Source organism: Eriocheir sinensis, chromosome 29, assembly GCF_024679095.1.
Source record: "Eriocheir sinensis breed Jianghai 21 chromosome 29, ASM2467909v1, whole genome shotgun sequence".
Lineage (NCBI taxonomy): Eukaryota > Metazoa > Arthropoda > Malacostraca > Decapoda > Varunidae > Eriocheir > Eriocheir sinensis.
The window spans coordinates 16,150,069-16,177,975 of record NC_066537.1 but is presented as its reverse complement, the minus strand read 5'-3'; the positions used below and the strand labels follow the sequence as shown (position 1 = coordinate 16,177,975).

General features: G+C 46.0%; 2 protein-coding genes across 5 annotated transcripts; one reads left to right on the top strand and one right to left on the bottom strand.

Moving 5' to 3' along the window:
- Positions 1–188: 188 nt before the first annotated feature.
- Positions 189–27,852, top strand: LOC127005158 (something about silencing protein 10-like). Of its 2 annotated transcripts, none has more exons than XM_050873795.1 (12): positions 189–208; positions 10,358–10,546; positions 15,394–15,586; positions 15,826–16,036; positions 17,462–17,580; positions 18,012–18,150; positions 18,715–18,832; positions 22,841–22,946; positions 23,540–23,637; positions 25,961–26,139; positions 26,356–26,543; positions 27,245–27,852. In XM_050873795.1, the coding sequence occupies exons 1-12, from the start codon at positions 204–206 to the stop codon at positions 27,332–27,334; spliced, it is 1,635 nt and encodes a 544-aa protein (XP_050729752.1). In that variant the 5' UTR covers positions 189–203; the 3' UTR covers positions 27,335–27,852. The 2 variants fall into 2 exon arrangements, with proteins under 2 accessions (XP_050729752.1, XP_050729753.1); XM_050873796.1 differs by lacking the exon at positions 189–208 and adding an exon at positions 12,370–12,619 and having other exon boundaries at positions 10,423–10,546.
- LOC127005159 (uncharacterized) lies at positions 2,357–9,663 on the bottom strand. Of its 3 annotated transcripts, XM_050873799.1 has the most exons (3): positions 9,421–9,663; positions 5,975–6,085; positions 2,357–3,754 (listed from the first exon to the last, which is right to left on the bottom strand). In XM_050873799.1, the coding sequence occupies exon 3, from the start codon at positions 3,724–3,726 to the stop codon at positions 2,401–2,403; it is 1,326 nt and encodes a 441-aa protein (XP_050729756.1). In that variant the 5' UTR covers positions 3,727–3,754; positions 5,975–6,085; positions 9,421–9,663; the 3' UTR covers positions 2,357–2,400. The 3 variants fall into 3 exon arrangements, with proteins under 3 accessions (XP_050729756.1, XP_050729755.1, XP_050729754.1); XM_050873798.1 differs by having other exon boundaries at positions 2,357–6,085; positions 9,191–9,663; XM_050873797.1 differs by lacking the exon at positions 9,421–9,663 and having other exon boundaries at positions 5,975–6,964.
- Positions 27,853–27,907: the final 55 nt, after the last annotated feature.

Genomic DNA, 27,907 nt, shown 5'->3' with positions numbered 1-27,907 from the left:
TATTTATAAATAAAATGGGGTCACATTGATTTGATTCATCCATTCTCTAATAGGTCATCTGAATCTGAATCGGAGAAGTCCATGTTATCTCTAGGGGCCTTTAACACACGGGCTGATCTGCGCCACCTGGATATGAAGGAAAGTGGCGGGAATGGGCGTCAGGAGACCGTGGCGGCCGCAGGGTCCACCTCCCCCTGGCGAGCATGCGGTGAGCAGCCATGACTCACCTGTTAAGTTCACCTCGTCTTGTAGCGTCCCTCACTTTTGCCATATTTGCCTTTGTGGGCTTTTAGGGGTCACAGCGGAGTGTACTAATGTCTTTTAAGAAATTACGGTAATTTTGTAGCCACTCCTTGCCTCATTCCCTTGTCTCGCTGTTTTCGTTTCCATATTGGTATATGTTCAGAGAGTTGCCCATTTCACTGTGGTACTTCTCACCCTAATCATGGGTTAGATCTCATTATTCTATGCATTTTGAACCCCATATATATGCATCGCAAATTGATAGAAACGCTGCTATCGATTTTTTAAAAGTTAGTGGTTTTTTTGCGGGCCGCGGTGTTGTGGGCCCCGGGGGTGGGAGGGTAGCGTACGACTCTCAATAATTTGGCCCACACTCGCCTGGTAAGGTTAGATTAATTCTACGGTGTTCAACTACTACTGTTGTACTCTCTAGTTTTACGAAATAATTACGGCTACCACTGTTTACGCGCGCTATGTTTGACTGCTATGGCGACGGGCGCGGTGGCGGTGCAGCCGGTGTTGCGAGAAATACCTCCTCGCAGAAATAAGTCGCATGTACATGTGGGGGGGGGGGGGTCCAGGGGGGCGCAGCCCCCCCATGGTTAGAAGGGGGGGTCGAGGGGGGCGAAGCCCCCCCGTTAGCTGTTAGGTCGTAAAGTTCGGTTGGGATAGTTTAAATATGTTCATCCACCCTAAACCCTCTGCGAGCAATTTTGCGGCGGCGGCGGCGGCGGATGATGAAATTGCAATAAATCACTTTTTAGCAGTTTCCGAAGAAAAAACTATCTCCAAATGAAAAAGCACAATGTTTTGGCCCGAAATAAATAGCCAGTGTATCAAATTTTGAGATGGGCAACTCTCTGAACATTTACCTCCATATTTAAGTCATTTTGACGAGACCTACCACCGTGGAAGCCTCACCCTCATGCACCAGCACTAGCCATTAACCCTGAAATGAAAACTAGGCTGAATGTTATTATTACTGTATATACGAGTATTATAAGAGAAATCAGATAGAGGGAAAAGTGCAGACACTTTAAACAGCACTGCGGGTTCTACAGCAAGTGCAGGCTCTCGAACCTCCTGCCCGAGCTGTTCGAACACGTGAATCCTGACTGACCGCATTTTTAATCTACTTCACGGGTTCGTGTTCCCAGTTTACAAGGTGATTGTGGATATTGACACCGCGCCTCCAGAATACGATAATACACCTCCATTTATCATAGTTAAAAAACAAAATACATGATCCCTCAACCATAATAAGAAGGCGGCGCCAGTAGCGGATCCAGATCCAGCCTCTTCCCCCACCGATCTTGAGAGACCCGCGGGAAGTCGGGGTATTTTGGTGGGGGAGCATATTTAAACTACTCCAACCGAACTTTACGACCTCCTAATGGGGGGGCTTTGCCCCCTTCGACCCCCCTGCTAACCCCCCCCCCTCTTAAAGTACCCCAACCGAACTTTACGACCTAATAGCTAACTGAGGGTTACCGAGATATCTTCCCAGTGCCAGCCTGGAACTGAAGAGGATAATCTGATGTGTATATTAATCTACTCTCCCCCCCCCCCCCCCTCCCTCTCTGTCTCTCTTTCAAAATACTTTATGGGTTTATGAATGTGGACAAATTGATTTTGCTTAGAATCAATGACAGTTCGAACAACAAATAATAGCAAAAAGCTTAATGTAAAGAAGTTAATTCAGACTGCACCAATTTTTTCTCACCAACATTGTATCGTGAAAATGGACTAAGCTCCAGCCTTCAGTGGTCCAGTGCAGAACAACTGACTCCTTTAAAAACAAGCTCGATCGACACCCTTCAGAATAATATTTACTAAAGTAGAAATGCAAAGTATTGGTGCCATTCGATTAATATAATATCATAAGTTCAAGGACAGACCACCTAGTCTGGACCATAGGGTCTGTCTGAATATCTCTGTAATTCATCTCTATCTCTCTCTCTCTCTCTCTCTCTCTCTCTCTCTCTCTCTCTCTCTCTCTCTCTCTCTCTCCCCGTTTCCACATGGATGAAACACTTTTTCTAAAATTAAATAATTTGTCTGCTTTTGACTTTTTTTCCACACCACCTCTGAGGTAAAAGTCTCGGCGCGTTTTTTTTTAAGAGGTTTCCCCCGTAGGCCTAATCCTCTCTCCGATCTTTAATCAGAATATTCTTCATCTGAACTTTCTGTGATTGTGATGAATAGTGAAGCCATAAAATGGTCAACTGCTATGTCTTGCTTTGCATCCGCTTCTTGAAGTTGTTCAGCACGTTCCACTGCTCCCATCCAGTCTTGCGGCGTGATAAGACTCAAAGCTGCTCTAACGAGAAGTTTAGGATCGGGCATTTCGATAGTGTTCTCAGCGAGATAAGACTTCATTTGAGCCCAAATGAACTCAATAGGGTTGTACTCACAATGGTCTGGGGGTATCCTTAGAATTATATGTCCTGCTTCTTCAGCAATCGTGTCAATCCGATACTTTTTGCCTTTATCGAATTTCTTTGAAAGCTCATACAGCTCCGCTTTTAATAAATCATCACTGGGCTGAACTCCCTTCTTCATAAGCCAATCCTTTATGTCTGGCTTTCTCCAAGATGGACTTGGCACATTTTCAAGTTGCTCAGAATGATAGGAAGCACTGTCCATCACAATTGCAGAGTTGGGTGCAATGTTTGGCAGCAACTGGTTCCTGAACCATTTTTCAAAGACTGCAGAATTTATTGGGTTATCATGGTTTGTCTTGTTTTCAGCTTGAAAAACTAATTCAGCATTGTCAACAAAGCCATCTCTTGTTCCTGCATGGAGAATAATCAGATAGCTTCCTTTTCTAGTGGGTGGCTCTTTTCCTGCTGCATGTTTGAACACTTTGTCAGTGAAACATTTTCCCAAAGTGAGGTCCTGATTCACCCAAGTCTCGTCAAGATACACAGTATTGTGGAATGCCTGTTTGAGTTGCCGCATTTCTCTAATGTATCTGGTCCGAGCTGCTGTAACTTCAGTTTTTTCCATAAGGAATTTGCGGCCATCAACTTTACCATATATGAATCCCATCCGTAAGATAGCCCTGCGAAGGGACTCAATGCTTCCATTATAGGAGATACTTTCCCTGAGATCTTCCCTTATTTTGAACAATGTAGGGGTTTCATTCTTTTCATAGAATCCTAAGGCAGTTCTCCGAAGCACACGCTTGTCAGAATCATCAAAATTCGTTACTGTTGCAAGACGCTTCCTTTTCCGTGTCGTGAATACAGGCGGTTCTGGTGATAGCTGTGTCATAAGAGCTCTATTGGGTTTAGAGCAGATTCGCGCGACTGTCTGTTCACTAACTTTGGTGGCTTTAGCTGTCCGAGCCATTGCTTTTGAGGGTGGAATTATAGGTCCTCTATTAGCTTTTTCATCTAGGAAGTACCGATTCACATTGAAAATAAGTTCTTTCTCTCGAGCATTTAGGTTGTGGGAGCGGGTGGCAGGGGCAGCGTCCATCGTGTGTGGCAGCCCTGGGGGAACTGACCTGAGGAGTGAAGAGTGAGGACTAAGAACTGAGGTCACTGGGACCAAGGAAAAAGGGAGAGTAAGGATGGTTCACTATAACGGCATCACTGCTGTGATGTCACGGCCTCTGATGGCAATGGAACTCATTGCCCATCGTCCACGAACTCAATCTGCTTGACATTCACTCTTCTGCCTATTTATTTAGTGTGTGTTGATCTATACAAAGGGAGTATGAAGGTAATGTAAAGACAATGTATAACCAGAACAAAAAATTTTCAGGATCTAAACACGAGTAGAGGAATACACACACCTAAAGATCAGTGCTCGAGTCATTCTGCACTCTCATTTTTACCCATCATTTATGCAGTATTTTGAGTGATAACTTGTATACGAAAGTTGTGTTTAAAAATCATTAGGTAGGACAAAATACGACTGGAAACGAAGCATTTGAGAGTAGAGGAAATACACACCTAACGAACAGGGAGTGCTGATGAAGGAGACTGTTCTACAGCCCCCTTGATACTAACAGCCCACAGACATCAAAAGGAGAATAAACCTGAGATCGAGTGGTATTGGTAACCATAGTATTATCATGAGTAACCAGCCACTCATGCCTGCAGGCTGAGTATGTCGTCCTCTTAGTCTTGTCACCCTGTGTGAACATGACACAATTCTGTTTTTTTTTTTTTTTTTTAAAGCTGCACACTACTGTGCTTCAGTAAAGTGGTCTCAAAACTGCTCGAAATCTCAATTAAGGTCCAAGATATCAGTATTCGTCCAGAAGCTGAACATCACTTCCTGCTGCTGTCATAGATGGGTAATCTTAATAGAATGCCTTGGTTTTTAAAAACATGGATCACTGTTTCTCTGCTGTGCTAATAACTCTACCCTACCTAGCTAGGGTTAATAAAGAAAAGTAAAAAAGGGGTGGAAATCTAATCAAAGCCAGTGATAAGTATATATATGTACCGATTTAATGACCAGTTTTGGAACAGCACAGGCCTTTAAGTATCATTTGAGCTGCAGAAAAGTGCTGAAGAGCTTCCTCTTAACTCTAAACTCCACTGTATAGTCGGTCGCATTAGTGTGAACACTCTCTAGATTTTGCCACATTCGGGTTATCCTCCCTCTGATATGCACGGATCCACTGTTTTGAGGCTTATTTGATAAAAGGAAACCTGGATAATTTGAATGTCTAATTTTGAGTTTCGTCCATGGTTACTTCAACCATATACGGCACATATAACCACGGTCTAAACCGTGCATATAAGCATCACGAAAGAAATAACATAGCCTTCCCAAGGTAAGGCTGACACGACGTGGGTCACTGGGCTCCAAATGACACGGCCTGAGATGGCGGGCTGCACACACAGATCGGCCGATGTGTTGTAGGCAAAAACAAAAGTCTACTGACCCATCTTTACTCTTCCCTTATCCTTGACAGGGACCACACTGACATCGTCGGAAAGCAATGCTGTCATGTTGTGGTACTTTTACAAAATCATTCTTATCCTTAAAAACGAGACATTCATGACACTATATAACCTTATTGGATAATTACCTATAGATTATTTGAAATTCATTTAAAAATGATAAATAACTGACATGAGATATGTGTTGGGATTGCTGTGGCAGAGCGGTGACAAAGGAATACCACCAAACGCGCTAAATTAGTACCATCCATAATTAACTGAGGGCTGTGGTGGGGTCAGGGTAGGGCAGGGCCTGTGACCAGCTTTGCCTAGTCTCCCAAACCCACTTCTGTGATATATATATAAAAGGCATCCCAAATGATAAAACACACAAATAAAAGTTTCAAGTACTAAATATCATGATATATCAAAGAGAAGTAAATTAGTTATGCATGTGATATTTATACGACTAGAGCACTACGTGCTCAAGCTAGCCCTGGGTTGACTATGTTTGGTGAGAGCGAGAGGGAGGTGCGTGCCAGTAATAAGGACAGGAAAAAAAAAGTCTCAGAAGAAAAGTCGCAATTTTGGCTAGGAAAAAAAAGCCCAGTAATCAAACAAAAATTATTCATAACATAACATAAGTACAATTGAAGTACGTACCTGAGCTACTCCTCGGCTTCAGGTGGATCTTCCAGAATGACATATAAAAAGTGAAAATAGTGCTAACATTACCCTGTTTCTTTTTTTCTTTTTTTGTGACTATTTCCTGTGACGTTTTTACCTGTGACTTTTTTCCGATTTTTTTTTACTTGTTACATTTTTACCTAAATTTGTGGAGACGCAGCCAGTGGGGTGGCTGACGGTAGTGCTGTGGAGTGTGGAGACGCAACCAGTGGGGTGGCTGACGGTGGTACAGTGGAGTTGGTGAATTCTCTCTGGAAGAGAATAGAGGAGTTTGAGAAGACTGTTGAGGCCATGAGGGAGGAAAATCGAGTCCTCCGTTCATCAGGTTCTCAGTCAGGCGATGTACATAGTACACCGTCTGAAGATGGGGGCTGAAAGGTGGTTGAGAACAGTGGGGACTGCCTGAAGCTAAGGAAGTCCACTTCTGAGGGTGTGGAGTGCCGCAACTCCTTCTAGGCGCTCTCTGAGCCGAGGGAGGAGGAAGCAGTAGAGGAGCAGGTGAAGGAGAGGAGGGCAGATGACAAATCCCTGCCTGGAGTTAACATTATGGTTGTTGGGGATAGCCAGGTTAGGTTTTTAGATAGGGCCTTTTGTGATAGATAGGAAGCGTAGGACACAGGTGTTTTCCAGGGGCAGGGATTAGGGATGTTAACAATAGGATAGAGGGATGCATGGCAGGTGAAGGAGTCAAACCCATCGTCTGCCTGAGCGTGAGAGGGAACAATGTAGGCAGGGTAGGTAGTGAGCAGCTTCTGCAACACTTCAGGGAGGCTATGCGGAGGGTTTAAGGCAAGGGCAGGATTCCTGTGGTGTGTGGAGTTCTGCCAAGGCAGTGGATTGGTGGCATGTGGCTGTCCAGGGCTATTTCATTAAACTGCAGGTTGGCAGATTATTACAAAGCCAATGGATGGACATTTGTCAACACTTGGGACCGATTCTATGGCAAGAACCTATACCACAGGGACAGGGTTCACCTTTCACGAGAGGGAGTTCAGATCTTGTCTGATTCCCTTGAACGTGGATTGGGGGCCCTGCAAGGTTTTTAAGATAGGGGGTAGCAGGGCAGAGAGAGAGAGGAGCATGGAGAGGAGGGCGGGGGGAGCAGGGCAGAGAGGAGCATGGAGAGGAGGGCGGGGGGAGCAGGGCAGAGAGTAGCATGGAGAGGAGGGCGGGGGGAGCAGGGCAGAGAGAGAGGAGCATGGAGAGGAGGGCGGGGGGAGCAGTGCAGAGAGGAGCATGGAGAGGAGGCGGGGGAGCAGTGCAGAGAGGAGCATGGAGAGGAGGGCGGGGAGGGCAGAGAGAGAGGAGCATGGAGGAGGGCAGGGGGAGCAGTGCAGAGAGAGGAGCATGGAGAGGAGGGGCAGGGAGCAGGGCAGAGAAGAGGGCGGGGGGAGCAGGGCAGAGAGGAGGGCGGGGGGAGCAGGGCAGAGAGAGGAGCATGGAGAGGAGGGCGGGGGGATCAGGGCAGAGAGGAATGTAGGGGGAGCATGGCAGAGGCGGGGAGCAGGGCCGAGAGAGAGGAGCATGGTGAGGAGGGCGGGGGGAGCAGGGCAGAGAGAGGAGCATGGAGAGGAGGGCGGGAGGGGAGCAAGGCAGAGAGAGAGGAGCATGGAGGAGGGGGGGAGCAGGGCAGAGAGAGAAGCATGGAGAGGAGGGCGGGGGGAGCAGGGCAGAGAGAGGAGCATGGAGAGGAGGGCGGGGGGAGCAGGGCAGAGAGAGAGGAGCATGGAGAGGAGGGCAGAGAGAGGAGCATGGAGAGGAGGGCGGGGAGCAGGGCAGAGAGGAGCATGGAGAGGAGGGCGGGGGGAGCAGAGAGAGGAGCATGGAGAGGAGGGCAGAGAGAGAGAAGAGCATGGAGAGGAGGGCGGGGGGAGCAGTGCAGAGAGAGAGAAGCATGGAGAGGGCGTGGGGAGCAGGGAAGAGGAGCATGGAGAGGAGGGCGGGGGGAGCAGGGCAGAGAGAGAGAAGCATGGAGAGGAGGGCTGGGGGAGCAGGGCAGAGAGGAGCATGGAGAGGAGGGGGGAGCAGGGCAGAGGGCAGAGAGAGGAGCATGGAGAGGAGGGGGGGGGGAGCAGGGCAGAGAGAGGAGCATGGTGAGGGGAGGGGCAGGAGCAGGGCAGAGTGAGGAGCATGGAGAGATGGGGGGGGGTAGCAGGGCAGAGAGAGAGGAGCATGGAGAGGAGGCAGGGGAGCAGGGCAGAGAGGAGCATGGAGAGGAGGGCGGGTAGCAGGGCAGAGAGAGAGAGGAGCATGGAGAGGAGGGCGGGGGGAGCAGGGCAGAGAGGAGCATGGTGAGGAGGGCGGGGGAGCAGGGAAGAGAGGAGCATGGAGAGGAGGGCGGGGGGAGCAGGGCAGAGAGAGAGGAGCATGGAGGAGAGCGGGGGGAGCAAGACAGAGAGAGAGGAGCATGGATCGAGAGGAGGGCAGGGAGCAAGACAGAGAGGAGGGCGGGAGCAGGGCAGAGAGGAGGGGGGGAGCAAGACAGAGAGGAGGGCGGGGAGCAGGGCAGAGAGGAGGGCAGGGAGCAGGGCAGAGAGGAGGGTGGGGGGAGCAGGGCAGAGAGAGAGGAGCATGGATCGAGAGGAGGGCGGGGGGAGCAAGACAGAGAGGAGGGCGGGGGGAGCAGGGCAGAGAGGAGGGCGGGGGGAGCAGGGCAGAGAGGAGGGGGGGGAGCAGGACAGAGAGGAGGGCGGGGGGAGCAGGACAGAGAGGATTGTGGGGGGAGCAGGGCAGAGAGGAGGGTGGGGGGAGCAGGGCATAGAGAGAGGAGCATGGAGAGGAGGGTGGGGGGAGCAGGGCATAGAGAGAGGACCATGGAGAGGAGGGCAGGGGGAGCAGGGCAGAGAGGAGGGCGGGGGGAGCAAGAAGAGAGAGAGAGAGAGAGCAAGTGAGGGGACCAGTTTGTCTGGATGTTTCTGGCATTGGGTGCATCTGGTATTCCCTGTGGTCCGCAACGCTGCCACATCTCTGACTCCAATTATCGGTTTAGAGCGCAGGTGGTGATTCTCTCTCTCTCTCTCTCTCTCTCTGCTTAAAAGAAAATAATACACATTCTTTGCATATTTCTTTCTATAAGACTGCACTGTGCTTCTTTTTCGGTAACGAGACCACCATGGACAGACTGACTCCGATAGGGGTTGTCTATCGGCGCCCTCTTCATGGGCCGTCACTCAACAAAGGCGCATAGCCCTTCCACGGAGGGATAAAATCTTTATACAAGACAACGTCGCACAAGCAGCTATGCCACAACTAAGTGATGTATACAATCTCATTTTGTCCTCAGAAAACGACTTTGGTACTACTATAATGAATCATACATTGTATTTGGGATTTCTTTAGATGTAGTTAATAATTACCAAGGTGATCGAGTGTGAGGGTGGCGCAGCGATGATGTGGCACATCCGCTAATCCCGCCAGCCACACCTAAAGTGAGCTTGCCATAATGGACAACACAACGTTCACCGTGCCGTGCGTCAGGCAGGCGGTCCGCGTGCACCGCTGGAACTGCTGAACTTTAAATTATAAAGCTAGAAATCTACATAGGAGCTATGCATAGTGAACGCTGAAACCTTACACACACACCCACCTGGGAGACGATAGACAACCACACACACACAAAAAAAAAAAACACAGGCTGGACACGAGCCTCAACTACAACACAGCGGCAGCGGTGGACTGGCGGTGGCGAGGACGGCCGCTCTGAGAGGAGTGGTGTGGAGGAGCGCCCCCGGAGTTGCCAGCAGGTCGGGGACTGCCAGCCCGCCACATCCCTCACCGATAACCGCCAAATCCCGCCAGACAAATTTGCTTCTTCCGACCCTGCAAAAAAACACATCACACGTAGACTTTTTCATAATCCAAAACATTTTCTTCTTCTAAAATTAACATACGATATCGTTTACGTATCAACATATTACACATAAATCCCTTATAATTTATAAACAATGCCATATACCTAATAACTACCCACAAAAGAAACAAATATATTACATTATACTGAATAAGTTATTAATGGCAATAAATAAAATGCACGACAGAAATCCGCCAAAAAAAAGCCCGCCAGTATCACATATTGCCCGCCAGCGAAGATTAATCGACACCCTTCACTTGAGTTTCTCTCTCTCTCTCTCTCTCTCTCTCTCTCTCTCTGCTGAATGGACAGGGGACACGGATTTAATTAAAGGAGATTGCCCACTACCTAACATGGGACCTCTTGGTTGTCATGCAATGGTGCTAACCAATGGTGCACTATATAGTTTCTAACTTGGCCTTGAATTCATGAAGCGTCTTTACATGGACCACATCCTTTTCCAGGCCATTCCAGACCTCCACTGTTCTTTGTGATACGTGTTCTTTAATATCTCTTCTACAGGGATGTTTTTTTTTATTTTCCTCCATGGCCTCGAGTCGCTTAACTGTATCTCCTGTTATTAATTAGATCTTCCTTCTCCTTGTGTGCATGCGTGTGTGTGTGTTGCAACACTTCAGGTGAAAAATAATATACTTTAAAACTTTTATTACAGATATGCGAGAGTTGTCAGTGGGCCGCGTGCCGTGGCGGCAAGGGTAAACAAACATCATCGGCAGCAGCAGCAACGGTTGCCCCTCCCTCTCCTCCCCCGACCCCGGCCACGTGCGGGCTGCACACCCTCGCCGCCCTGCACTACCACCACCACCATCAACAACAACAACACCATGGGGAAGAAAAGGAAGTGAGTGGCTCTATGCTCCAACGTATCGTTCAGTCAGTACTACAGGACTTACTTGTCGAAGTTTAGGTGGTTTCACCATTTCTTCTTCTTGGGTGTTTTATGGGGCTAGTTAGGCTGTGGGGCCTAGAGCTTTTTATTATATATATTTTTTCATTTACATTTTTTGCATCGATGTAACAACACCCCCATAGATATGAAAATTTTTTACATTTGGTATTACAGGAGAAAATTATTATTTTTTTTTTTTGGTGTTATAAATTAATTACTAAAAAAGAAAAGATGAACCCAATCAGTACTGAGACATTCTTACACAGCAAAATCATATAATTAGTATTGTTCTCCTGGATTGTAATTTTCCATAAGTACAATTTTATTATAAATTCAATGAAAAGTAGCTCTGAATTTTGGCGGCACTGCTCTAGAGCCTCGTCAGTGGTAATTGGTATCAGTTTTTTTTGTTTGCCGTCCTGTCACCAGAGTGGGGATTAGATCCTGTCGAGTTGCCCCGACTTCTGCAGAGCTTGGAAGGCTGTGTTGGGGCTGAGGGTGTCACTGCCCAGCAGGTCCTCTAGGGTTGGCCTGTGAATGCAGAGTCTGGTTAGGGATGCTCTGAGGTTGGTGCGGAGGGAGTGGAATCTTGGGTAGTGGAGGAGGAGGTGTTCTGGTGTGTTGGGTTGTGTGGGACACCATGGGCAGTGTGGGTCCTGGACTATGTTCAGTCTGTGCAGGTGGGCGTTGAGGCGGGTGTGTCCAATCCTCAGGCGGGTGATGGCTGTGTCGAGGGGATGACTGGGGGAGTAGGTCCGCCAGTGCTGGGCGGGGGAGTGTCTGTATTGTCCGAGGGTGACCTGTCTGAGGTCAGCCGTTAGTCTAGTGGTCCAGTGTCTGTTGGAGGACTGTCGGAGGCGGGTCAGTAGGTCACTGTGGTCTGGTGGTCTGTGTATTGGCTGGGAATGGGAATGTGCCAGGTTCTGGAGCTGCCTTGTGTAGGCCATTAGGCCTCTTGCAGTCTCCCTACATTCTTATGTTCTATGTTCTTCTCATGGAAGGCCTTCTTCCTGTCCCTCCTCTCTACAAGATACAAGAACACCTTTTTCATTTTCACATATGGCTCCCACATCCCCTCCCCCCCTCCACCAGTGCAGCCATTATTCTCCTAGCCCTACACACCACCACCAACTGGAAACTTCAACCCCATACCACCATCCTGGGGGCAGAGCTCTTTGCCATCAAGGAAGGCCTCACTGCTGCAACAACACTTCCCCCACACCAACCTTTTTCCCTCTTTACAGACTCCCTCACTGCCCTCCACCTCCTCTCAACTCACAGACCTCACACACACCACACACTTCAACATCCACTCACTCCTGGCACAGCTGACCTCCAGGGGCAAAAGGGTCCACCTTCAGTGAGTACCATCACACGTAGGCATTGTGGGTAACATCGTGGTGGACCGAGCGGCTAACCTGTCACATTCACATCCCCAGCCAATAGACAGACCACAGCAACCTACTGACCCACCTCCGACATTCCTACAACAAACACTGGACCACCAGTTTAACAGCTGACCTCAGACAGATCACCCTCGGACAGTATAGACACTCCCCCACCCACCACTGGCGGACCTACTCCCCCAGTCTTCCCATCGACAGCCATCACCCGCCTGAGGATTGGACACACCTGCCTCAACGCCCACCTGCACAGACTGAACATAGTTTAGGACCCACACAACCTGCCACACCGGAACACCTCCTCCACTGCCCAAGATTCCACTCCCTCCGCACCAACCTCAGAGCATCCCTAACCAAACTCCGCATTCACAGGCCAACCCTAGAGGACCTGCTGGGCAGCGACTCCCTCATCCCCAACACAGCCTTCCAAGCCCTCAAGTGTATGCAAACCTTCCTGCAGAAGTCGGGGCAACTCGACAGGATCTAATCCCCACTCTGGTGACAGGACGGCAAACTTAAAACACCTGATAACATCTACCACTGATGGGGCTCTGGAGGCTGTAGTCCCACAGCCTAACTAGCCCCATAAAATGCTCAACAACAACAAGAAGAAGTGTGAAACGTTAGCGGATGTTGTTTTTCTATCGATCTGTCACTAGGGGAGAGGTTTACCGTTTACCATATACCGTTGATGAAGCTTCAGGCCCTGTTCCACTGCCAGTGCAGCGCTCCACAGGGCCGTCAACAATTCCAATGTTAGCCTCAATAATGATTTTTGATGCACTTATTTGCAAACGTCGTAGTGAGTGAGTGAGTCTGAATTTATTTCATGAATAGCCTTCTGAAGTTCTTTTAATAATCTTGGCATCATCATAGTCAGTGGTGGGCACTGCTGACCGAAAACTTAGCTTCACTAATTGGTTAGCCACTAACTAAAAAGTTAGCTTCGCTTACGCTAAACCACTAAACTGTTAAAGAAATTAGTGGAAGCTAACGCTAACCGCTGACTTTTATATATGAATTTAGCTTCAGTATAATATTTTGGCTCTAAAACCCATAAAAACAGACATAGTGACCTAAAATTTCAATATGCTGTAGCTTAGACATAGAGCTTTTTGTGAGGTGAAAAATATCAAATTCTTGTTTTTAAAATTCCGAGTTCAAAGAGTTGGAAATGGAAGATGTATTACCTTTAAATACCAAAAAAGTTTCCCTAATAATTGTCCAATTACCCTACCTTAAAGCATAATTTACCGAAAAGTGGAAGCCCTGGAATTATTGCACCATGTGGCTCAACTGATGTCATGTCAGCCCACAACGGACAAGAACAAACCTGTATTGATTTTTTTTAGTGGATTTTAAAGTTAGCGAAGGAGGAACTACATTTAGCAGAAGCTAATTGGTCCGCTAACTGTTTCCAAAGTTAGCGAAAACAATAATCAGCTAACAAAAAAGTTAGTTTCACTAATTAGCGGTTAGCGGATTAGCGGAACCGTGCCCACCACTGCTCATAGTCACTTGGCCGTGTTTAGGTTTATATACGAATATCTTTCCTTGTTATAGTATCACAAATATCCATTGGTTCAGTTTTCATGTCTGATATTTTTTTAGTGTCACAATTATATCCAACGATTATTTCCAACTCACTTAACATTTATCACACACAATTTATCTTTGAGTACAAACACTAATTAATAGCCATGATTGGTTATGCTATGAATTCTCTCAGTTTCAGTCTGGAGAACTACACAACACTGGTCATTCACTGAGTGGTAGATTTCAGGCTTCTTGTACCTCATACAATTTATGCATTTCTTCTCAGCAATGGAGCAATCCTCTGATTTATGATCAACAGTGCATTTGCAACACTTTGGGGCCTCTCCATTGTTCTTGGCAGTACAGTTGGCCTCAAGATGGCCATATCTCTGACAATGATAACATATAATTGCATGGTATCTGTCTCTCACTGTGTATATTTCCCATTCTAATTTTAACATCATGATTCTTAAAAATCAGCTCTCTCACAGTTGGCTCGCACCTCAAAATGTTGTGCATTGTGCCGCCAGCTGCAGGCTTACTAAAAGTCAGCTCAGTTTTATTTTCAACACCCTGAATTGTGTGTAAGAACTCATTGTGGTTCAGGATGGTCTCGTTTATTTTTTCCTTGGTCTCCTCTTTATGCACATTGAATATCATGATCTATATTCATCTTTCCAACACTCTTGGTACTAATTTGCTCAACAGACTCCAATTTTTGAGCTGCCTCTTCCCTTGTGTTCTCATTTTCAAAATTCATGACTATTACCTCCATTTGTAAATCTTGAATTAGTTATTTGAATGCCATTCAATGCCTGGGAGACTTCATCCTTCATATCTGTTGCCTTCTTTTCCTGGGTAGAAGCTTTCACAACTAGGAAATTCTTCTTTACTTTCCTGCCTCTCTTCACCACCTCAGCCCAACTGGATTCTGCATTCTCAGCATGAAGTGCGTCAACAACTGATCCCAGCTCCTGCACCTTCTCAGCCCTTGATTCAACCTCATCTTTAACCACGGATATTTCTTTTGATAATTCTTGCTTGAATTCATCCAATTTTTCACAATGCTGGTAGCCAGAGATGCTTTATGGAGGCATGGGGTGCATATCCAATTTATTTTAGGTAGATTATCCTGCTTGATCCCAGACAAATTAGCACACTTCACATGACACCACCTAAGACACAAACAGCATCCAATCCACTTCTCGCCTGTGAAATCCTCACAAACGTAACACGGATCCATCACACCCCTGGCCCTGCCAGCCATGTCGACACACCAGTTTTCGTGTAGAGCTAAATGCGACACACATCCCTTTTTCACCACGACTCACTCACTACTCAGATCAGGTTAGATCCCGTCTGGTACTGGCCTTGTTACCCCCGTTCTTGGCATGTCCAGTGCTGCCAGGTGGGTGTGGTCCGACCAGATGAGTAAGTTATGCTTATGGCCAGCCCCTCTTACCCACCATCTCAGCAAATGCTTGGCTGTCAGTATACATGGCAGCTGAGTGGTCAACACCTGGCTGTGGTGAACACTTAGTCTTAGGTTTAAGTCTTGCCACTGGCAGCTGACAATTTTCAATCATTGTTGAGTGGACAAACATTACCCACACACTGTCCACAGTTCAGGCAGATGATTTTCTGTGACTGTCTGTAGGATCACTAGCAGGCCAAGTTGAATGGTGAAAATTATTCTTACTTTTATAGTAACTTTTCAAAGTTGGTCATAACAAAAAGCCAATAATCTCTAAAAAAAATTAATCTAATTTATACAAAGTTCACAAAATTTTACCTAATTATATATTTTAGAAAAAAAATAAGATAAATATTCCCAAGCTTTACTGCTGTCTTGTGTTGCAGGAGTGGGGGCGGTAGGAGGTCTGACACCCCTGGCAGGAAAGATGGAGGAGAGATGGGGTGGAACAAGGAGTCTTCCCTCCTTGACCCCAGCAGCCGAGGGTTTGTGTATGATGAAGTGGATGACTACGAGGATGAGCGTGACCGTCTGTCTCTGTCCAGGGCACAGGTGCTCATGGCCAGGCCAAAATCCAAGGTAGGCCTGTAATGACTGAATTCAACTTTTCTTTCTCAAACCCAACCCATATTCTCACCATTTGATACACCCTGAAATTCAATTAATTAATAAGTCTTCAATAATTTGCTCTGTATTATATAAGAGTACCATATAAATATCATCTTAAATATTTAAGTGCAAAGGACAGTTATCAACCAAACACTCAAGTCCCATACACTCTGTTTCAATGAAGAGTTACATTAAGCTGCCTCCCTCAGGAACAAGTGTTGGGAATTGATGTGAGCTCCTCAGAAGATGATGCTGAGGAGGAGGAGGAGGAGGAAGAGGAAGAGGAGAGTGACCAGGATGCCATGTACATGGCGGATGACATAGTGGAAGAGGAGGAGGAGCGACTACCAGATGAACGTGCTTGGGGCAGCAGCAAGTGGCGCTACCTCGGCACCGACACCACTGACGAGAGGATAAACAGTGAGTCCTTCCCTCCCATTACTGGTCTGGAGCCATCCTCCTCTCCATTTTTTGTATACTCAGTCTTGTTTTATGGCTAAGTGGCCAGATCAGGAGCAAAGAAAAAAAATTGCACTCCAGCTCCTGCTAAAAGAAGACAGGAGAGAATTATAAAACAGAAATCAGTAATGGTTAGAATGATGTTTTGATGCTCTCGTCCTGGAAGATGAAGTCATAGGAAGGAGGAAATACAGACTAGGGAAGACTGTATCTATTTAATCAGAGCTGGACACTCCTGCAAATTGATCAGCTAACCACAGGTTCCTCATTTGAGGAAGCATGATTGTAGTGTGTAGTTTGTGGTTGCGGCAAACCCTACAAAATTTTGCAGATATATGCCTCTAGAACTGTTTCTGCAAACACAAAACATATTCACAAACTATCCTGTGGTGGTGTGTGTGGTAGGGGCAGGCTGGGTCAGAATCAATAATAATGGAATCACTGATGCCGATTCTCAGTGCCAGTGGAATTGACTCCTCAAGTAGGCAACTAATGTCCTATATTTATCGACCATATAGACTATAGAGAGTAGTGCAACTAAATGATGTCCCCCATGCTTCATGGGACTGCTGATGATTATAATATCTCACCTTTGTGTTGGAACACAGGACAACATATAATAGAATATAGTAAATGCTTTATAGTTTAGGAACACTAGAAACTTAAGAAATAATGAGAGGAGGATGTTTGTCCCTTTTTCCTTTGACAAATAATTCCATACACTAAAAAAAAAAAATGCAGCTGTGTTGCAGAATAACAAATATTCAGACATTTGTAGATTTCTGATTGTGGGTCTTACAGTAGGTTTGCAATTTTCAGTTTGTGGAAGTTATCCTTTTGTGTGCAGTGCCCAGCTCTGTATATCTGTCTTCCTGTACATGTCAGTCTGCTAGAGTCCAATTACTGATCCTAAATGGCCTTTTTTCATCTGGCCCCCAGAATATTTACAGTTTCTATTTTCCTTCCATATCTCTCAAAATATCTGGGAGAAAAATCAAAACTAATTAAATTTGGTGTATTTACCTCCACGGCTCTGTTCAGACTGTGGTCAAATGAATTGTGGAGGTAAACAGACATTTTTTGTGATTTGTCTTTTCTTTATTTTATGCAAGAAACCCTTCACTTCCCTGACTCCTCATTGGAGGCATTATTTGTTGCTTTTATGATTTACCCATATTTTTCATGTATAACCTTCACAGCTGTCAAGAAATTATTATATATCTGAAGTTTGTTTTCCCCAGATATTGTTCTTTTTTACTTGCATACTAGAAAAAATATACAGGGTATCTTTTCTTCCTCAGATCTCTCCCAAATATCACTTGGTCCTTTTCATTGGTGTGACTGCCATGCATTTTCTTAATACTTCACTTCTTTCCACCCATGCAGAGATGGCTCATGGGCAGGATGAGGAGTTGGCCCGTCTGGAGGAGGAAGCAGCCAGGAAACTTCAGGAACGAATGGCTGCGGAACTGGAGGACTTGGTAGTTGAAGACCTCCTGCCCCAGGTGGGTGTAGCTCCTGAGGTGCCAGCCAGTCAAGGGACAGTACTTTCTGCATGTGGGTGTGTGACAGGTGACAAGTAACCATGATAGTGATAATCAGTTCTTGTAGGTAATGATGGTCTTAGTGTTTGTTGGTAATGGTGATGATTTTGGTGATAGGTTTAATAAAGGATGGATAGAGAGTGTTCAAAGTGCTGGTGGACTAGGGAGTAGTTGTTATCTTTCATCATCTCCCATCAGACCATGTCATTCTAGGAAAAGATGTTAGGAGAGGATCAAACCCCCCATTCCAAACTTTCAACCTTGTAGAAGCATGTAAGGTTGTTTGTGTTGTTAAAGTGATGGGTGTTAGGGTAACGATAGTAACAGTAACACAAACACTTCAAAAACGTTGATGATGATATTAATGATGATTATAATGATCTTTTTCAAAGGAGACGAATAAGGAGAAAGATAAGGCAATCAGAGACTCCTCGGTGACACTGGACTTGTCCAAGCTATCACGCACCAAAAAGTTGCAGCTCCTAAAGAGGGAGTCCCCAGAGTTCATGCCTCTGCTGGATGACTTCAAAGGTAAGGCTGCCAAGGCACGCCCACACCACAGCAGGGCTTGCCGGGGCATTATGGAAGTAGTACCAGCGTTCAGCCAAATAAAGGACATTATTTTTTGCCTGACATTATAAATATTTTGAAACTTTCTTGATTGATTTTTGGTCGTCCTCTCTCATGCATTTTGATTAAATTTTTGCTGTTGCCTTAAATATCTCAAAAGGTTTTGACAGAATTTGGCATAAATCTTTGCTTTCTAAACTCTGTCCCATCAGATCATATCTCTTGTGCTGTCACCTTGTTGCCTTGGTGTCCCCTCACCCAGCCTCCTGTACCATGGAAAAAAATGTTCATACCATTTAGGGGACTTTGAGACATGGTAAAAAATAGAAAATAAAAGAAATGTTTTTTTGCCTATAATGAGGATCGCTTGACAGTATTGGCTCACCCTGTTGTGCAAGAAATGGAGCTGGTATTCATGATATTCATGACTTTAAAATGTAGTTTATCAGTAATGTGTCCCTACCTTCAAATACATTAGTGAACCCTTTGTTTAGCAGCAATGGTGATGTTTTTTATTACCTACAGAGAAACTGAAGGAGCTGCAGGTATTTCTGGGTCCGTTGATGGAGGGGGTGAAGGACGGCCTCGTCACCAGCCCTGCGCTCTGCCATTACCTCACCACCAAGTACCGCCTGCTCCTCAAGTGTGTCTTTCCTTCTCACAGTATAACTTCCTTGCCCTCAGCTGTGGTTTTCCTTCATGAGCCCTCTTGTCTCTCTTTCACCTGAGGTTCCATCCTATTATGCTTAGCAAAGATCGGGAAACTGGTAGCCATTTTCTAACAAGCTGCAGATGTTTGTTTGAGTTCCTCGGCCAGCCCCTCCATCTTATCACTTTTGGGGAGAGGGGCGAGTGAAATCGTGCCTTGACTTGCATCGCTACGCTACGCTGGCTCACCGGGCATTTTGATCTCTCTCACTCCCTTCCTGTACAGAGCATCTATCACACCATCAATAGCTCTAGATACACATGACTGGTGCACCCTTGTAATGTAATATCACCAATAATGTCTTGGAAGCTACCACTTGTGAGAAATCTGAGGGCTATTAGCACTTGAGTAGCTACTGGCAAGGCACCATTAGACATGTAACTGCCAGGTTGGCCTTGCAATCACTGGGGCAAGTTTATTTTTTATTTTATTTATTTATTTATTTTTTTTTTTTTGGCCTATTGCGCCGGTAGGCTTCTTCCCGGTGGATCATGATGGTCAGTCCAAGGCTTCTTCCCGGTGGGTCCTGATGGTCGGCCCAGCCCGTTCTGGCGCAGGCGAGTATTTACAGTGGCGCCATCTTGCATTGGCTCATACTGCCCTCCCAGAGCTCATCTTTAATCCCAGAATCTAGAGTCCGTGTTGATAGGCAGTCTTCTGGACAGCATGTGGGTAGTTTTAAGCCACTCGGCGGCGGCTGAAAAATCCCAGCTTGGTGGCACCGGTCAGGGATTGAACGCGGGACCGTCACGCTATCCATTCAGCCACCGCCTCCCCAATCTTGGCACAGGCACAATATTTCTTCCCTTGGTAGTTAATAATGACGCAGTAAATATTCATCACTAACGTGCAGAAGGTCCAGTGGATCCAAAAATTTTCTCTCACGTCTCCCAGCACGGTCAAGTTCTTCCATTAAAAAGAACTCCATCCTGCTGATCCTGCCGTCATCATCACTTGTGCTCAAACTTGATGTTTCAGCAAGGCTCATCTAGTGGGTTCTCTTATATTGGGAATTTGAATTTCAACGCATCTCAGGGGATGTTTCATATATCAGAACACTTCTGCCACCTTGAAATTAGTTTGGAAGATGGTTAAAAGAATAAAGAATGCTTAACCCTTTCCTTGCTAAGCGCTCGCAACGAGACTTTCCCCTCAGGCGCGCTCGGGCACCCCAGCCGGGGAGGGGGATCTCTTTTAACCCTTTCATGGCAAAACGCTCACAGCGAGTGTTAGGCGTATTTGCTGGTGGTACTAAACGCTCGCTGTGAGCTCCAGCCGCACTCAAATCTCCCGCGTATGAGTGTTCCAACACTATTTCTCACACCACAGCATTGCCAATTCGGTGGGTTCTCCACTAAATTTGGTGGAAAATCATGTCAGCCCAGCACGGAAAATTTACAGACGAGCAACTGGTGGATGTCGTTGTCCAATATAGCGACATTTTTGCATAGCTTCACCTATCACATGACTGATATTTTGACCAAAGAGTTGTAAATTTTGCAGTTGGCAATAATGCCCTGCCAGCACCCCACCATCAAGAGATCTACAGTAGTTGCCTTACGGCTGACCGTCACGCACTTATAAATGTACGTCTTCACCGGCAACACCCCATGAACGTGCCTGTACTTTCGCAGGAGAGGCTTACATTACCGAATTGTATAGATCTTTGCCTCCTCTTTCCAGTGATGTTTTTGTTTTTTAGCTGTGATTTTTTTAGATACAGAGGTTAAAAGAGCAAGCACTAGCGTCACTTGCTGGCGGTGCTAAAAGCTCGCTGTGAGCGCCAGTCACACACACAGCAAAAAAAAAACCTGAACGTGCCTGTACATTCGCAGGAGAGGCTTACATAACAGAATCTTATAGATCTTGGCCTCCTCTTTCCAATGGTGTTTTTGTTTTGTTGCTGTGATGAATAGTTTTTGAGATACAGCGGTTAAAAGAGATCCCCTTCCCCCGCTGGGGTGCCCGAGCGCGCCTGAGGGGATAGTCTGGTTGCGAACGCTTAGCAATGAAAGGGTTAACCACTGTATCTCAAAAGCTATTCATCACAGCTACAAAACAAAAACACCATTGGAAAGAGGAGGCCAAGATCTATAAGATTCGGTTATGTATGTCTCTCCTGCAAACATACAGGCACGTTCAGGGGGTGTTTTTTGCTGTGAGTGCGACTGGCACTCGCAGCAAGCTTTTAGCACCACCAGCAAGTGACACTAGTGCTCGCTCTTTTAACCTCTGTATCTCAAAAAGTATTCGTCACAGCTAAAAAACAAAAAACCCATTGGAAAGAGGAGGCCAAGATCTATAAGATTTGGTATTGTAAGCCTCTTCTGCGAATGTATTGGCACGTTCAGGGGGTGTTGCCTGTGAAGATGTACATTTACAAGTGCGCGACGGTCAGCCGTAAGGCAACTACTGAGTAAATCTCTTGATGATGGGGTGCTGGCAGGGCAGTATTACCAACTGCAAAATTTACACCTATTTGGTCAAAATATCAGTCATGTGATAGGTGAAGCTATGCAAAAATGCCGCTATATTGGACAACAACATCCACCAGTTGCTCGTCCGTAGATTTTCCACACTAGGCTGATTTGATTTTCCACCAAATTTCGTGGAAAACCCACTGAATTGGCAATGCTGTGGTGTGAGAAATAGTGTTGGAACACTCTCATACGTGGGAAATTTGAGTGCGACTGGAGCTCGCAGCGAGCGTTTAGCAACGAAAGGGTTAATACATGCTATAAGACCTCCCATTGGGTAAATAAGTTTCTGCGATAGGAGCTTAAAGGTTGGTGTCGGTCTCCCTTACAGCCAAGACCTTACGAAATTTTTTTTTTTTTTTTTTTTTTTTTTTTTTTTTTTTCAGTAGAAGAAACAGTTCAAAGGCAAAAAAAAAAGAAAACAGTAATGAAAAAAAAATGCCCGCTACTCACTGCTCCTACAAAAGAGTCAAAAGGAGTGGCCAAAAGAGGGGTCAATCTCAGAAGTGTCCTGATACCCTCCTCTTGAAAGAGTTCAAGTTGTAGGCAAGAGGAAATACAGATGAAGGAAGATTGTTCCAGAGTTTACCAGCGTGAGAGTTGAAAGAGTGAAAATGCTGGTTAACTCGTGCGTAAGGGAATTGGACAGTATAGGGATGAGGTTGAGTAAAAAGTCATGTGCGGCAAGGCCTCAGGAGGGGTGGAGGCATGCAGTTAGCATGAAAATATCGATAGGAGATAGAAAGAGAGGCAACATGGTGGCGGAATTTAAGAGGTAAAAGACTATCAGTAAGAGGAGGAGAGCTGATGAGACGAAGAGCCTTAGACTCACTCTGTTCAACAGAGCTGTGTGAGTGGAGCCCCCCACACGTGAGATGCATACTCCATACGAGGGCAGACAAGGCTCCTGTATATGGATAGCAACTGCGCGGGGGAGAAGAACTGGCGGAGACGATACAGAACGCCCAACCTCAAAGCAGCTGATTTAGTGAGAGAGGAGATGTGAAGTTTCCAGTTGAGATTGACACGAGCAAGTGCATGCTCACTATCGTCAATCTCTGGGTACTGCCAGGACCTCACACACCACACACCCCATCCCCCTTGCTCAAGGAGGGACAGTAACCACTCCTAGGCAACGGAAAGAATCTGGCCTGAGCGGGGCTCGAACCGCCGCCTGTTTGGCCGTGAAACCTTGCAGTGCGGCACTCTTGCTGATTGAGCTACCGGAGCGTGTGTATGTCTGTAGAAGTCAGGGCAGGTGGGGGACCAGGTGGAGGGATGAAATTAGCACATTTGACTGAGCAGGATAAAGTACGCTAACATAAGTCAGAGAAGTGGAGGAAATTGGGAAAAGCCTTCGTTTGGCAGTGGACTAGTAATGGCTGAAGATAATGATGACGATGATGGTGCATGTCCATCCACCCACCACCACCAGCTGCTGACAGTCCCTTGTTGTGTGCTACAGTTACGTGTGTGTGCTGAGCGTATACATGATGACCAAGAGCAGCGTGGGGACTGTGGGCCAACACCCGGTGGTGGGACGCCTGGCCCAGTACCGCCAGCTGCTTCAGGTAAGGATGAAAGTGGAGGCTGGGGAAAGGAACGGAAGGGGACGGCAAAGGGAAATAGGATGGAAGAGGGAGCTGGAGTGAAAGAGGAAAGAGAGAGGGGAGGGAGATATGGTTGGAAGATTGATTATGAAGGAAGGAGTTGTATGGAGGAAAATAGGAAGGAAGAAGGAGGTGGAAGAGAGAGACAAGGGAAAGATGCAGGTGGAGATAATGAGTGAGGATGTAGCTGAATAAGAAAGGAAAAGAAGAGGGAAGATGATGGAAAAGGGAGGAGGAAGAGGAGTTGGTAAGGAGGGAAAATGGAGATGTAAAAGAAAGGAAGAGTGAGAAGGTGTTAGAGAGGGAAGATGGAAAGAACAGGAGGAGGGAGGAGGAAGAGATAGGGAAGGAAGATAAAGATGAAAGAGAAAGGAAGGAAAGCGGGAGGAGGAGGAGATGATAAAGAGATGGGATAAGGAAGTAGAGAAATGGAGGGAAGAAGGAGTCTGGGAAAGGGATAAAAAGAGAGGTGGAGAAGAAAGGGATGAATGTGGCAGTGATTGATTCCTTTTATATATTGCATTTGACAACTTATTTTCATCGCGTTTCATAAGGAGCTTGTTCCATGCGATGAGAAACTGAGGCCACAGCTGGAGGACCTGCTGCCGAAGATCAAGGCTGCCAAGACTGTTGCTGCCAAAGGAAAGGCCAGGTAAGACGACTCCCCCTCCCTCCTGCAGTAAAGGCAATGCAAATCTAGAAGAGAAAGGGCAACAGTATCGATCTCCTCAGCCTTCCTCTCTCCTTCCTTTTTCTCCCACCTTCATTTCCAATCCCCATTTGGCTCCCCCTCCCTTTTCCTTTCCCTTCTCCACTTTCATTTCCCATGCATATGCTCCCCTCTTCCGTGTTATGGCCCTTGTTACTTTTCTTACAACAAATGAGACAGGCCAAGAGTAAAACATATTAAGGAGAAAAGCACACCATTTACTGCGCTCACAAAAAAGGAGACGGAAGATGCCAAAATGTTATCAGTTTGGGTCAGGGAATTATGCCCCTCTAGAAAGAATCTAAGTTACTGAAAGGAGGAAATACAGATGAAGGAAGGCTGTTCCAGAGTTTACCAGGGAAAGAGATGAAAGAATGAAGATACTTAGTAACCCCTTCACTACGGCCGGCCCAAAACAGCGCCCCGCGCCATATCCGTGATCGCCTCGTGTGCCAAATTTCAAATGTCACTATTGAATATAACAATTTTTCAGCCATAAACTCAACATAATCATCATGTATTACATATGAAAACATGCAGAATTAAATGGTGCACATAAAGAAAGATAAATTAATTGATAATTTTGAGATGCAAGCATAAATATAGAGATAAAATACCTCGTAGCCAGGACCCAGTATGCACGTCCTCGGATATGGTACGGGGCACGCAAGGACGCAGTATATGCGTCCCCGTGTTGAAGGGGTTAACTCTTGGATTTGGAAGTTGGAAAGCCTAGGGACAGCCATGGGGAGAAAATACATTTTTGTAGCTCACCATCACGTGTCTGACCAAAAAAATACAACAAATTAATGGTAAGTTGTTTAGTTAAAAGTGGAAGTCTTTTTCAACTGCAAATTCAAGGTCGTATTCTTAAAAATTTTAGCTTTCCTACATACTTGTTTTGACAAGACTTTCGTAGGAGTTATGAGCCCTTCCATGGGTTGTTTGATGAGTCTGGTTGGTTGTTGAACAAAGCTTCTGTGCCATGAATGTAAAAAAAAAAAGATTCATCAGAACCTGATTAATCTTCTTTTTGAACTTTGGAAATAGTTGATGTGAAAGGCAAAAGCATCTGAGAATATCAACTAACTGCAATACTGCAAAATGCTTCATGTTTGTGTGTCCTTGTAGCAGGAAGCCTTTTTAAGTGCATATTTGTGTCTCTTTCAGATGTGTTTGGTAAAAGTAATTCAACAAATTAACTGACAGTTGTGTCCCTTCAGTAAGAAGCCGTTTTATAAGACATGTTTGTCACTTGTCTGCGTATACTGTATTTCCCGCCATATTAGACACCTATAATTTGGCAAGATGTGTTTAGAAAAAAAGAACTCCTCATTTTCTGTGGACTTAATGTATATGTAGTATTACATTTGGCCACCTTACTTCCTTATAAACAAATGTTTTATTACACAAATATCAGTAGCCCCACCAGTCACTCGGTCCACTACAGGGCCAGGGGTAACAGGTGGGATGGGGCGGCGAGGGTGGTCCACTAAGGGGTCAGGGGTATCGGGTGGGGCAGGGCAGCAGAAGAGGTGGTCCACTACAGGCCCAGTGGTAACAGGTGGGGCTGGGCAGCGGCAAGGGTGGTTCACTTAGGGGCCACGGGTAACGGGAGGGCAGGGCGGCAGGGGTGGTCCTCTACAAGGCCGGGGGTAATGGATGGGGCAGGGCGGGGCGGCAGGGGTGGTCCTCTACGGGGTAAAGCTATTCAGAATACTGTAACTATTACTAAACTGGGCTTTACTCTTTACAATGATTCCATGTTTTGTCTGTGTAAGGTGTTAGCACCAAAAACAACAACAGCCATCTTGAATCTACACCAACAATGGCCGTCTCACATTTACATCATCAAGACAACAATCTAACAGACTTTGTGTTAATTTTATATTTTATCATTATTTTCATTTGTAATCATTATCTAATAATTTATAAACATATATATTTCATTCTGGGGACAGCTGGGAACTATTGTGTCAGAGATGTTTTGGGTGTTGGTCTCGTACCAGTAGCAATAACCCCTAGGCCTACCGAAATCTTACCATCAGGGTGTAAAATGCAGGGTGATTTTTCAAACCTTCTTTTCTAAAAAAAAATGTCTCTTTTTGGCAGGAAATACGGTAAGTCAGACAAGAATAATAAAACACAGAATGACGCTCATGTCTCTACATGAAGAAAACTTGCAAATACATGTTCATAGACTTTTGTTATGAAGAGAAACAACATAGAATGCTACAAGAAATTATCACCTGCCATGTCCCCACAGCAAGAAGCCTCGACAACTGCAGCTCCTCATGGGCAGGAAAAACAGGACTCAGGTCAAAAAGAGGAAGCTGTCAGACCTGGAGGAGAATGAGCAGGACACCAGCAAACAGAAGGGGAAGAAGGGGCCGCAACCCCTCAAGGCAGCAGAGGCCAGCAGTGATGAGGAGCAGCAGAGTCGGGGTAAGTCAGCACACAGGCAGCAGGGGTGGATGTGAATTTTTTCTGTAGCAGGCAATGTAAGTAGAAGAGGAAGAGGAGGCTGGAATGTGACTTTTACACCATTTACATTAGATTTTCCACACCTTGAGTAGTGGAATAGATGGGAGTAAAAGGACGAAGTTGGAGGGGAAAGAATAAACAACTGTAATGTCTGTCTTACTCATCCTTCCTCCACAGCCATGCACGGAGAGGAAGGCAGAGCAGAGAGAGGGGAGGAGGCTATGGATCCTGAGGGCCGTCGTGCCATCACCTACCAGATTGCCAAGAACAAGGGGCTGACTCCTTCCCGCAAGAAGGAACAGAGGAACCCAAGGGTGAAGTACAGAAAGAAGTACCAGACCAAGCTGAAGAAGAGGAAGGGACAGGTATGTGTGTGTGTGTGTGTGTGTGTGTGTGTGTGTGTGTGTGTGTGTGTTTAAATTTAAGTAAAGGAAGTAACTCAAGGGAAGAAATTCCACAGAGTGTTGCTCCTGTAAGCCACAGAGCAAATGGCCAGTAGAGATGGTCAATTTTGGAAGGAGGGGTCTTGATACTCCCTTCTTGTAAGAGTTAAAGTCATAGGCTGGAGGAATACAAACATAGGAAAACTATTCCGGAGGTTACCACCAAGAGGGATTTAGATAGCATAGAGGTGGGCATGAGTAGAAAGTGTGCAGTGAAGCCACAGGAAGGGTGGAAACATTCAGTTAGCAAGTAAAAAAGAGCGAACATCTTCTCAAAGCTAACACTGGCATACACTGACCAAAAATTAGTCAAGAGAACATGGTTGGGTATTGTTTGAAAGAAAATGACATGCTTACTTTACTTCACCACAAACAAATTAAATTTGACAGCGCACTGTGTGAAAAAATGCCTTGTCGACTATTGTCGACACCCTTCCCCCAGGTACTGCCCTCTAAACCTGTTACAGAATTGCTTGAGTCACCCCTGCTCTTCCCTGTGTCCCCTGCTGTCCCATGAAACTATTACAGAGTTCTTGAGTCACCCTTGTTCTTCCGTGTTGGCCCTCCTGCCCCATGAACCCATTACATTCAAGCTCATAACCCCTGGTCCCTCCCATCCTCAGGTTCGCTTGGTTCGCAAGGAAGTCAAGCGTTACGAGGGGGAGGTGTCTGGCATCAAGGCCCACACCATCAAGAGCATCAAGATTGGCTAACTGGAGCGGCAGCATCGGGGTTGATTGCCTCCTGACCCTCATCCTCCGGTGGCCCCCATGCTCATCTTCATAGAGTTGCAGCCATGATCCAAAGTTTCAACTCCTTCCCTTGGATATGAGTTACCTGAAACAATGATGAAGAAAATAAAAAAAATGGTTGAATAATCTTGTTTTAATCTCAGCTTCAGGGCTTCTTATCACACATGATTCATGGAACGTTTTGTTGTCATTTCTATTCCATACCTGAGGAGTTGTTGGCTTCCTCATGTGCTATGGGTATGTTATAAGGGTGTGGGTGGTGGAGTATTCATAGTGCCTCATTGCCACACTGCCATCTAATAAACTCTTACAGCTGGCCACTTGGCTTTACCTCAGTCCTGGAGTTGACCAACTACCAACTAAGGGGGTGTTGAACTTTGGATCATGGCTCTACATCTCTGTCGTCTCATTTTACCAGAGTTAAATTATGCAAGTTTGGAGAAATTAGATGTAAAAACTCCAATATATTTCTTACTTCATCCAATTTGCTTACCTAACCCAATGTGTATTCTTTTTGGATGAAAACCATGTATG